The sequence below is a fragment of the Opisthorchis viverrini genome (genome assembly GCF_000715545.1).
Source record: "Opisthorchis viverrini unplaced genomic scaffold opera_v5_119, whole genome shotgun sequence".
NCBI lineage: Eukaryota > Metazoa > Platyhelminthes > Trematoda > Opisthorchiida > Opisthorchiidae > Opisthorchis > Opisthorchis viverrini.
Window position 1 is genome coordinate 179,259 of NW_008751775.1, and position 11,378 is coordinate 190,636.

Genomic DNA, 11,378 nt, shown 5'->3' on the forward strand with positions numbered 1-11,378 from the left:
TTCACTATTTGGCGTTTGAGGGATTTGCGTGCGCCGTCGTACTCGTTGCCTGCTGGTATGGCTTTCCTGGCATCAATCATGGATAACGACCTCGACGACATCCAGGGGTCCTGTGGTGGAATCGGAGAAGTCGAGCAGACAGTACTGAACGCCGCTAGCATAGCTCCTTTCACATTTTGCCACGCTTATCCACATGCGTTGATTTGTAGTTGGCGGCCGCCAGGTAAGTCACTCGAAGTTTACGCCAACTCGACTCCTCGTCGGTGTTGAGTCGTTATCCATCCGGTTGCATAAACCTGGCCTTTGTGTGCAAAAAACTATTCTTGGGGACAATCAAGCCCACCTAAAAGCTCATCAAGTAGGCGCAGTCCCCGAATTGCTCTACGTGGACCTTAATTGCATAAAATTAGCGAAATGCTCTCCTGTGCAAACCAGTTTGCTTTTCTTAAGTCTTTCTCACTTCGGTTTTACTCCTGTCAGTCGTTCCCAGCGTGAGTTATCAGTAACTCTGAGAAATTTGCCACACCGACATTCCTATTTTTGTGGTTCATGTGAGTTTCTGACTGGCAGGATATGTTGAAAAACGTTACACCTTTTGTAAATGTCTCGATCAAGAGGCCTCTTGCAATGGAGTTTTCCTAACTGCTCGGCAGTAGTATCAGTGATTTTGTCGTACCACTGATTGATGATTCTACAGACAATCTTCAAGACTATGAATGATGGTTAGGCCGATTCTGCATGGCCTCCTCGACCCCCACCCTGAAATCCAAATTGGAGTCTTTTCAGAATAAAACGGAGTCGGGTTTACTCGCATGATCACACGGATTGATCACAGGTGTACAGGAGACGGACAAAGCTGAGATGACTCGAAATTCGGAAAACCGTACAAGTCTAATGGAGCATTGTTGATGACGAATTCTGTTCTTTTGCCCACCACCATGCGGCTAGCATGTTCGCATGTTGTCGCTCATGTTCCAATAACCAGGTGTACTGTTCCTGTAATCGCTGCCATTGAGGATCCCGAATCTGCCGCGGTTTCTTATCTGAAGGACCATTTGACGTGGATGTGGCTAGAGAGAAAAATGACGGAAGGCTGCATGACTGTTTCATTCTCCGGCGTCGTTTTCTCATCTACTACAAATGATCAAAGTTACATTCAACAAAGAAGAACGTGATGAGTACGAAAAGGGTTAGGATGGAACTTGCCATAAGCTGAATGCATTCCCCAGTGTCACCGTTCAAAACGTTTTAGGTAATTTCCTTCTACACCGAAATGCTCTTTCGTCATATCAAGACATCCACCGTTACTGCAAATCACAAACGCGCTGAAGGAAATCAATAACCGGCGACTCAGACGAAACCAAATTGGGTTGCTTTCATAAAGGAAACTACTCACAAGTTGGCTGAAAACTCTTCGACAGCCCACGACCGATTTCGCCCTTCTTGGGGTTCATCAGGTAGGCGCAGTCTCCGAGTTTCTGTTAAGCTTATGATCTTTCAACGCCATGAGTATTCGGCTGGTCGTACATTCAATTTGCTGTATTACTACAAACTGAGTTGATGAACACAAAGATAGACGAAATTGTTGTTGAGTTCTATTGGAAGTTTTATCAACGCAGTAATTACCGTGTTGTAGATGGCAGGAATGTGTTAACTCAAGCAACAAACAACAAAGTCCAATGATGATTGCAGTTTTCCAATGTTTTATCACGTGAATGCCAGAGGATACGACCTTAGTGGAAATCGAAATCCGTGTTGTCCCATTCATCCGTGTGAACATACTGGGGAGGGGTCGTCTCGCCCTCATTTCCTGGAGGTGGTCTATCAGGGAGAAGGCAGTTTGCTGTGAACTGCATTTTCCTCTATGGGTAAGGTTAAAATTGCGAACGTTGGAATTGAGCGCCAGCAGATGGAGTCCACTCAACGAGCTGGCAGCTGACAAAGTTTTCATCAACAATCGAAGGGAGACCGCCCCACATGGAAGACATATGTTAGCAGCTTCCAACTCAGCCTGATTCAGCACCCCTGGCATGGTTTCTACGCATCCAATTAAGCTATACCATGTCCCATATTGCTGAGAATGCAGGTGCCACGTTCATCATCGTCATCATCATCACCACCATCATCATCATCGTCATCATCATCATCATCATCATCATCATCGTCATCATCATTATCATCATCATCATCATCATCAGCATCATCATCATCACCATCACCACCACCATCACCAGTATCATCATCATCATTTCCATCATCGCCATCACCAGTATCATCATCGTCATCATCATCCTCATCATCACTGTCAGCCGAAGGAACCGCGTATTTGTCGTACAGTGGTTGTAGCTGCCCCATTTTCGTTCACGTGTGACTTGGGGAGATAGGGTAGATAGCTGCGCATTGGAGGTGGGAGCTGATAAATTAGTGCGTTCGTTCAAACAGTCTTTCTGCTATCCTAGTGTAATTATTCTGGTGAGCTCACAACAAGGGGGAGAAGTGCTGTATTTGAGCTTCGTACCTATTGGAGCTCACCGAAATTGCATATCCTCGGTCGTGCAAGAATGTGAGTTCTCAGCTTCTGAAAGCAAAGCTCACGTTACGAATGTTTCACCAGTGCACGAGGCTGTTAACCTGTACGCCTGTAACTTTTCAAATAGTTACGAGCCCTATAACATATACTTTGATGCTCACAGTAGCATAACTTACCAGATTCTTCCCGGGAACTCGCAGTTGCACCGCACCACCCACAGGGTTTCAACCAGAAAGTGTCCAGCTCTTGACAACAGCGGGATCGTCCTTCACCAAGCTGCGCGCAATGTTGTACAAGTAAATGTGTCTGTAATCGGCTTTGTGCCACCAGGTTGGCCATCGGACTGCCCAGATGCGTCGCATATCTCCGCCAACAAAATAGGCAAACCGTGGACCAGTCGAGACTCACATGCAGGCTCCCAGAATCCAATCGACCTTGACCAACGCACCGTTCAAACTGGCACTGTAATCGGTAAAGATGACCCGACCGCGAGAGATGTCTGTTTGCTCCTTGGGCATGTTCCGTCGAACACTCAGGTCTTGTTCCTCGGAACATTCGCGCTAAATCACTCGTCTCACATACTTGACACACTTCAAGCAATGCGTCTAGTTCCTTTGCTCCTGCATGGTAACATACTATGTGTGCCTGAAGCAAAGCATTACTATTTATGGGGGCGCATTCACCAAATGTTGATGAATAGTCTTCACCGCTTGTTGAGCTTGATTTCGGTAGCAATCTCAAATTGTTCAGGTCACAAATAGGGCAACTGTACATGGCAGTCCTCTGCATATTTGAATTCATGGATTGTGGTGATGAGGAATGTTGCATGTACCACGTGATTAGTTCAAACATTGGCAGATGGTACTCATCGATGTGCTTCTCGATGGACTGTAGACCTTCTCTCCGCAACATTGAATAGTCCACACTGTGCACCGGCGATACTGTTTCTGCGTCGGAATCGGAACTCGAATTATCACTATCAACCGAGAGAATTCTGAGCAACTTTGGCTTACGTTCATGACTTCGTAAACACCAGAAAGCACTTTCTTCGGAACCGTCCTCGTCTGTAGGTGACTCTAGTTTGACGAGGGGACACTCGGCACACATTCCACTTTTTCGCCGAACGGCATGACGGCAAAGAATGTGTACAACCAAGTGGATCTTAGAGGTAAATCGCATGGCAGCTTCGTGCGGTTTCAACGGTCGTTTAGGTATCAGTCCATTCTGTGTCCGGATAGGATAGGATCGTCTCGCGCCATTCTCTTGTGGTTCTGTACAGCACAATAGGCATACAAATGGTAGGCCTTGACGAATGGAGTCACTCGGCGCCAAAAAACCACTTAGATAGGCAGCTTTTTGCTGAACACAACTGTGCTGATTTGAACACAGAAATTCAACTTCCGACTCCCAACGTCTGCCACATCGTCGACAGTGAAGTCGGCCGGACCGATCGGATGACGAAGATGATGATGATAATGATGTACCACCAATCGAATGGTTTTCGGAGGCATCGAATTCATGCCTCAAGAGCAATAAATGAGCATATAATATGTCTCCTCGTTGACAATCTAGACCACAAACTAAACAACGAAACTGAGGAACGCACACGGTTTCCGTTTGCGCATCAACCTGCAAAATACGTTTTCGCACGCGCTTTACAGTCGACTGATTTGGGAAAGTTGTACGACCAAAGTAGTCTGCTTTACTCAAAGACAACGGAGGTAATTTGGTGTATTCCTTAGTGGTCTGTGGATAAAGCAATGGGAAAGGTGGTTCCGACGGGGGGTGTGGCGGTAGCAGGTGAGCAGGTGGGCGAATTTCATTATCAGCCTGCCCGTTGGAATTGCTCTGATAATTACTTGGAAATCTATGGGTTTTTTCTAATTTATCAGGCAGTGAGATCTGCATTTTAGGACACGGTTTTTGCTCCCACCATTTATTCTCCCTAACCAACTTGAGTTAACATCACGCGATCCGTTTGAACGGTATCGTCGATCAATAGAACTTACTTCACATGGTAGCCACGTGACGTCGTGCACGAGGGAGGTCCAAAGACGTAGGTTGTTTAACTGAACAGTAAAATGCTGAAATCAACTCGTCATTAATGATTCACACTGTTACGAAAAACTCATATTCCAGTTTGTTTGAATAACCAGCTTCCTGTAGTTCTTTGCACCATGAAGCCCTAGTGATCCCATCATTTCTCCACGCTAGGGTCATCATCATAATCGACAGCATGACATCAGTGTTCAACACCGAAGCTCCACTGCGGTAAAACCATGAATTATTTGAAAGCCTTATTGTAAAGAAAAGAGTAAAGGTGAGCGGGGAAGGGACTTAGTGCTAGCTTACCACAATCATTCCGAGGTGCCTACACCTCCAGCCATTCATGCTTCAGTGGGCTTTTGTGGTAAAAAGAACATAGTCTGTCCCATGCTTGTCCACAGCCAGAAACCACCACAGTGTATCGGTAGAGTATCCCAGACTATGAAGAAGCTGGTTAACTCTGATATAGACACCAGCCTTGGGGGAACGGGTTGAACCAATAACAAATGAAAGAGGAAACCAAGGCCGCTAGACTGAGTAATAAGTAGAAAGTTGAACCAGGCGAGAATATGCAGATTTCATCCCTTGTCAACCATCAGGGTAGGCCTCTAGGATACTCGGCTCTTGGAATCTATCCAACCAATGCACATACTTGCATAGTCATCCGGTATCTGGAGGTTTCTTGGAGGGGCAGGTCAACTAGGGACTGATCCTCACTGATTAACTCTAAGTGGACAGAACTAGTTGTGAACCTCATAAGTAATATTCCATAAAGGGTCGGTGAACTGCGTTCACCGTGTCAACTGAACTGAAGTGGAATATGCAAGTCTAACAGGTTTGATTACAAAAGGCTGCAAGGAACGACCTGAATGTCTGGAGTCCTCCCTGGAAGGTTCTGATTTTTCGTCCACAGTAGTTTTCCAACACATACTGAAGAGAGTAATCGAAATGCCTTCTTTCAATCAACCTTCTGCAAAATACTTCTGAGAAGTAAATAACGTTTACACTCATTTGCAAATAAATTTGGTTTTCACGAGAGACTCAACTGAATTTCTCATTTATGATATTCTGCAACTGAAAGTGCTGCACATAGGCCGTCTCATGTTTCAACCGCCACGAAAACCGTGCAATTTGGGTTCAAGTAGATCATAAGGTTGACGGAAACTCGGGGACTGCGCCTACCTGATGAGCCCCAAGAAAAGCGAAACCGGTCGTGGGCTGTCGAAGCGTTTTCAGCAACCTTGTGAGTAGTTTCCTTCATTTAAATAACGCTTACTTCTGTACGATGGTAGACTTCTAAAGACAACTATTTTAGAATCTAAAAGTGATAGAACGAATTCTTTGGGTTGAGCTATTGAATTGCTTCTGTAGAGAACAGCCAGCATGACACAAAGTTTAATCAAACCTCATTTTGCGCAAGCGTGAAAGCCTTTGACGACCATATATATGTATCAATGAACTCACTCACTTGTGTCACCACTGCACTCAGTTCCGAGCTGCCTTACTGTGCACGAAGTTCACGCGGAATCGAAAGGACCAGTCGGACCGCTGAAAAAAGTTGCAATAATTTCGACCGCAGACTCACCTGGAACCCAGCTGAATCTCTCTTTTTTGATATTGCTTTTTCGCCAAAAAATCAGTTTATGTCATCGTCCGTAAGCATCGGTTGAGGTGTTTTATCATGCCTTGACTTGATTTTTCTGTAGTTCGTCATTATATGGCGATAACTTATGCACACAGCTTACTAACCGTCTGAAGACATCTTTGCCACGCCTCCCCAGTACCCCCCACCCCCCGGAGTGCCACTATGATATCCTAGTTGCATCGGATTGCTGCAGTGGGACGTCCTTAGACAGCTGTTGCGATTCCCATCCATTGACTTCCCTGTGTACCGATCAGATATTCGTAAAGAACTTGAAACTTGTCATGATCGTACATGTCCAAGTCTCAGGAATGTCAGTTGTCATTTCCCCTTCTTTCAATTCAGTAGTGAACCAACTGTCTTCCACCATTAATGAGGGAGGTATGTTCTCTGATCTTTGCGGGATTGGGCTTGCCCTCAATGAGGATGACCTCCAAGAGTGGCTGCGAGTTTGGTGGCAAACAAAGGAGTTTGTTCGTATGTGTAACCTCTATTCATCCCACGTAAACAAAAAACATTGTATTCGAAAAAGTTTGGTGATAATCGGTAGATCTATTGCTGAGCAACGTTTTGCTTTTGACACAAGAGCTTAATCAGGCCAAGTGACCAGGTTCCGAGGTTGGTCAAGATTTAAGGCGGAAGGAGAACCAATCAGCTAAGTCAAGCTAAATCTCTGTTGTGTGTCGGCCGAGAGATTTTTGTGTGTAAGAGTGGTCAAACAAGTGTTGGGTCGGTGTGGAAACCTACATGTGTTTGGGTCCAGCCTAGGGTCTAGTTCTTCTGGTTCGGTTCATCTGACGGTCCCTCTTGAATGTCGTTTGAAACTTCTGTCCGTCTGCGTGGATGAGCTAGGGCTAAGATAGTTGTGTAAGTGAGATGCTGTGACCTGTAACCGGGTTGGAATTTCCACCCCCAGTCCCCCCTGGTTTCTCTAATGATCCTACGTGGATTGACAACCAAACAGTCACGTGTCAACTCGGCTTATCTAAGACCGCTTTCCGTACGCTCGCCAGTTCCACACCGTCGATTCCACCGTCTCGGCTATCAGCCGTTGTGGTGTATATCTCAGTTCCCGTCTTAAAACTTCCATATTCTCCAAATCTATTCCATGTCACGTGTCTAGGGCATATACCGCTATCGCTGAGTCTTTGACCAGCGTTTGGTATTCTTCTGCATTCCTTGGTGGTTTGTTAATCCTTCTTTTATGCTCATCAATTCTGGTGTGCAACTCCCTGACAGTTTATCCTATGTAAACCTTAGCGCAAACGTTGCAGTTAAATTTGTACACAAAATCCCTAGTCCTTTCAACCAGCAAGGATCTTTCAATGGCACCAAAACTGAGCGTTGTGTTTTCGCCTTCTGGAAAGCTACTTGAATGTTGGCTAAGTTCAACAGTCTTCGAATAACCTCCGATGCCCCTGCTTTATATGGAATGACTGCTGTGCCAGTCCATTCCTTACTGGGTCTAGATACTGGAGCCAATATCTTTCTTAGTTGACGCTTAATCAAACTCACTGGGTATCCTATTTCCTCACGTTTGTTGGCAATCTCGATTTGAGCTGCCGTTCGGTCGATCTCTTCTGTGCACAGCGCTCTGACTCCACGAAACAGCGATGAGACAACGCTGGTGTACATGGACTTTGAGTGTGCTGATGAATAGCTTAAGACGGCTCCTGTGTCTGTGGAATTCATGTTCACATCACTCTTGCCCGAACAATCCCCATAGGATCGTGGAGGAATTATTCGACCACAACAAAGGGAAAAAACACTGGACTCGATTTTCGCTCCTACCGACGCTCATCCCGTGTACCAAATATCCGGAGTTCAACTTCTGAGACAACCAAGGATATGCACTAAAGTTATACCTTAATAAGGACGAAACTCGGGTCCATTGTTTGTCCTTTTTGATCCGGATCTACTACAATAATTGCACCATATGGGACGGTTAAAACCACCGCCAAACAGATTATCCTAATAGTGTGTACGGTTAAAAACCAGCAAGTTTCATCCACTTAAGGACCTTGATGCTCTAGCTAGCATTATCACAAATTTAAAGTTGCTTTCCCAGATTTTGAGCAGTTGAGTGACAAAGGAAGCATACTGAGAGACAGGCAGACAGGATAACCGGACGATCCATAAAATTACTAGCGTAGTTTAGGTGGCTCATAGAAGGTAACTGGTCATTCATTCATTCATTCATTCATTCATTCATTCATTCATTCATTCATTCATTCATTCATTCATTCATTCATTCATTCATTCATTCATTCATTCATTCATTCATTCATTCATTCATTCATTCATTCATTCATTCATTCATTCATTCATTCATTCATTCATTCACCCTCTCATTCCTTCATTCATTCATTCACTAAGTCAATCAGTCAGTCAGTCAGTCAATGGGTCACTTAGTTAGTTAGTCAGTAAGTTAGTTAGTTAGTTAGTTAGCTAGTTAGTTAGTTAGTTAGTTAGTTAGTTAATTAGTTAGTTAGTTAGTTAGTTAGTTAATTAGTTAGTTAGTTAGTTAGTTAGTTAATTAGTTAGTTAGTTAGTTAGTTAGTTAATTAGTTAGTTAGTTAGTTAGTTAGTTAATTAGTTAGTTAGTTAGTTAGTTAGTTAATTAGTTAGTTAGTTAGTTAGTTAGTTAATTAGTTAGTTAGTTAGTTAGTTAGTTAATTAGTTAGTTAGTTAGTTAGTTAGTTAATTAGTTAGTTAGTTAGTTAGTTAGTTAATTAGTTAGTTAGTTAGTTAGTTAGTTAATTAGTTAGTTAGTTAGTTAGTTAGTTAATTAGTTAGTTAGTTAGTTAGTTAGTTAATTAGTTAGTTAGTTAGTTAGTTAGTTAATTAGTTAGTTAGTTAGTTAGTTAGTTAATTAGTTAGTTAGTTAGTTAGTTAGTTAATTAGTTAGTTAGTTAGTTAGTTAGTTATTAAGGGAGAACCTGAATGGAGTTGGATGCAGCCGATGTCCATAGTGCAGCTTATATGAACCCTTCGCTAGTCAAATGGGTTGAAAACGGCTCTGTCCCCACTACCGTACAAGCACATCGAGACTAGTTATACTCTTCCTTGTCGTGCACTTTTTGGCGGAGATGCCGTTGAACTGACAAGGGATATTACTTCTAACAGAATATGTGCCTGAACAGCTGACTACTTCCTCTTTGGCCACTGACATTCACAAGCACGTGAATCATCATTGCTATACCGTGACCCTACCGTTCATCGATCAACCACTTGAACGGATCAATCCTTCAAGGTCAGACACAGACAGATGTGTTGATCAGGGAATTTACGGATTAACCTTTGTTTTTTTTGTTACATGAAGTCCAGTGAACGATCATTTTCATGAACACGGAACAAAGACATTCGGAGAAAAGGCGCGTAACTTCAAATAAGGCTCTTTCCATATCTGATAAACCGGTGTTCCATAATGAAAGCTTCTACGCGACGGTTCTGGCAAACGGGACAAATGTTAAGGTTCACTGTACCACGGTCGTGAAGAGGCGTTTGAAAGTACCAACCAATGAAGAAGCTGGAACGGGACTCAATGAACCATCTAACCCTAGTCACCAGGCGGTGTTGGGAAACGTTTCCGCTAAATCAATCCCATGTTTACCTTTAAATGTTGAGAACAGTCTACTGGAAAATGTGATGGAATGCGAATTAACGCAACCGATGATCATCACGAATAAGCTTACAAATGCACCCAGGAACGATGAACCCGAAAATAAGTTGGAGAGCTTGTCTAGTTCTGCTTTCAAGCCTTCCATTCCACTGTCCAATGAGACAAGGTCGGTGAGTGCCGATTCCAACCAAAGCAGCACAAGTTTTCAGAAAATAGCAAAACACAAGTCAAGCCGATTGATTATCGGTTCGACTGCTGTCCTCTCTCCGGAACATGACAGATCTCTGGGGGGTGTGGCTTCAGAAAAATCTGTGGAAATGAGACGAGTCAGTTTGGAATGGAGTCCTCGGGTAAGTGTCAATACCCCCAAGCGCCGTGTATCCGAACATGAAGTTAGCTGGGTCGACTCTCATGAAATACACGATTCGGATAAGTCTTCGGACTCTGACAGTTGGAATGAGGTGGATTCAAGACCTTCGATTGTGGTTAACATGGACACGACGACTGGACGAAAAAGAAGCTTTGCACTGGATAGGCTGGATGTTGACATAAAGCAGTATCTGGAGGAGACACTAGAAGAAATGGATCTTGGAACTCAAATGTCAGGTGCTTCCAAAGAATGAATAAGTCTGTTCATTTTACTACTGGATCACACACTTACCTCTGATCTCTCACCCTGCCCTTAACACTGTGTAGTCGTTTAAGTTGATTCTTAGTTCCTACCAAAAAAGCCTTGTTTCAGTGCACTGATCTACTTCAACGCAGCTAGTCTTGCTCGGTTCCAGGCGTGTACAAGTGAGTCGACCGGACAGCCCATCGATTAAAACTCGGAAATTTGTTCAATTTAAAATAAGTACACCGTTCTACGTACCTGCTAGATTATAGATAACTTATTTTCTGTCCCCTCCTATCCATTAATCCCAGGCCAGTTTAGTTACATCATCACCACTGTCAGCTGTAAGAACCGCGTGCTCGTTGTACAGTGGTTGTAGCTGCCATTTTTTCCTTCACCGATGATATAAGGGGGTAGGTAGCTGCGCATTGGAGGCGGGAGCTGATAAATTCGTGCGTAAATACTGGACTGTAGGTGGACTGTTGCCCGGGGGGACTGGGAAGGGAGCAATGCATTGAAGGCAATAGCTTTGATGCATGAGTGCCATTAAGGGCGCAACTGGGCCATGTCCGATAATGTCTCTAGCCATTGATGTGGCCCATCACGGGGTCCCCATCCAGGAAGACGGTAGTGACCAGCGCAGCTGAGTTTGCTGGTAATGGCTTTCATACTTCGTTGCCAAGTCATTGTTTGACCGCCTCTGGCTCTCTTCCACCCTTCACGTGGTTGTGCGAAAAGAGCCCTTTGAAGAAGTCGGTCGGCTGGCATACGCATCACGTGGCCAAGCCAGCGCAACCTATGCAGTGTGATCAGTTCATCTATCGAGGGTGAGTTATTTCTCCCGAATACCATTCGACGTACTTCAGCATTGCTGATCCGGTGTTCCCACCAGATTCGGGCAATGCTCCGAAGACATCGATGGTCA

The 11,378-nt window shown here is 44.3% G+C and overlaps 3 protein-coding genes across 3 annotated transcripts in view; 1 reads left to right on the forward strand and 2 right to left on the reverse strand.

The window, feature by feature from the left end:
* The window catches only part of T265_05969 (hypothetical protein), a gene marked incomplete at both ends in the record, with an annotated part of 8,988 nt that extends 8,827 nt beyond the window's left edge, over window positions 1-161 (reverse strand). The window contains one exon of the mRNA XM_009171121.1: window positions 6-161. Coding sequence (XP_009169385.1) covers window positions 6-161 — 156 coding nt within the window. The remainder of the gene's footprint in view (window positions 1-5) is intronic.
* A 638-nt stretch (window positions 162-799) lies between these two features.
* On the reverse strand, window positions 800-4,495 carry T265_05970 (hypothetical protein; the record flags this gene model as incomplete). Its single annotated transcript, XM_009171122.1, has 2 exons — window positions 800-1,070; window positions 2,627-4,495. The coding sequence occupies one exon, from the start codon at window positions 4,436-4,438 to the stop codon at window positions 2,627-2,629; it is 1,812 nt and encodes a 603-aa protein (XP_009169386.1).
* Window positions 4,496-9,560: 5,065 nt separating this feature from the next.
* T265_05971 (hypothetical protein) lies at window positions 9,561-10,463 on the forward strand (the record flags this gene model as incomplete). The annotated part of the gene is made up of 1 exon (XM_009171123.1): window positions 9,561-10,463. The coding sequence occupies one exon, from the start codon at window positions 9,561-9,563 to the stop codon at window positions 10,461-10,463; it is 903 nt and encodes a 300-aa protein (XP_009169387.1).
* Between the last annotated feature and the right edge of the window lie 915 nt (window positions 10,464-11,378).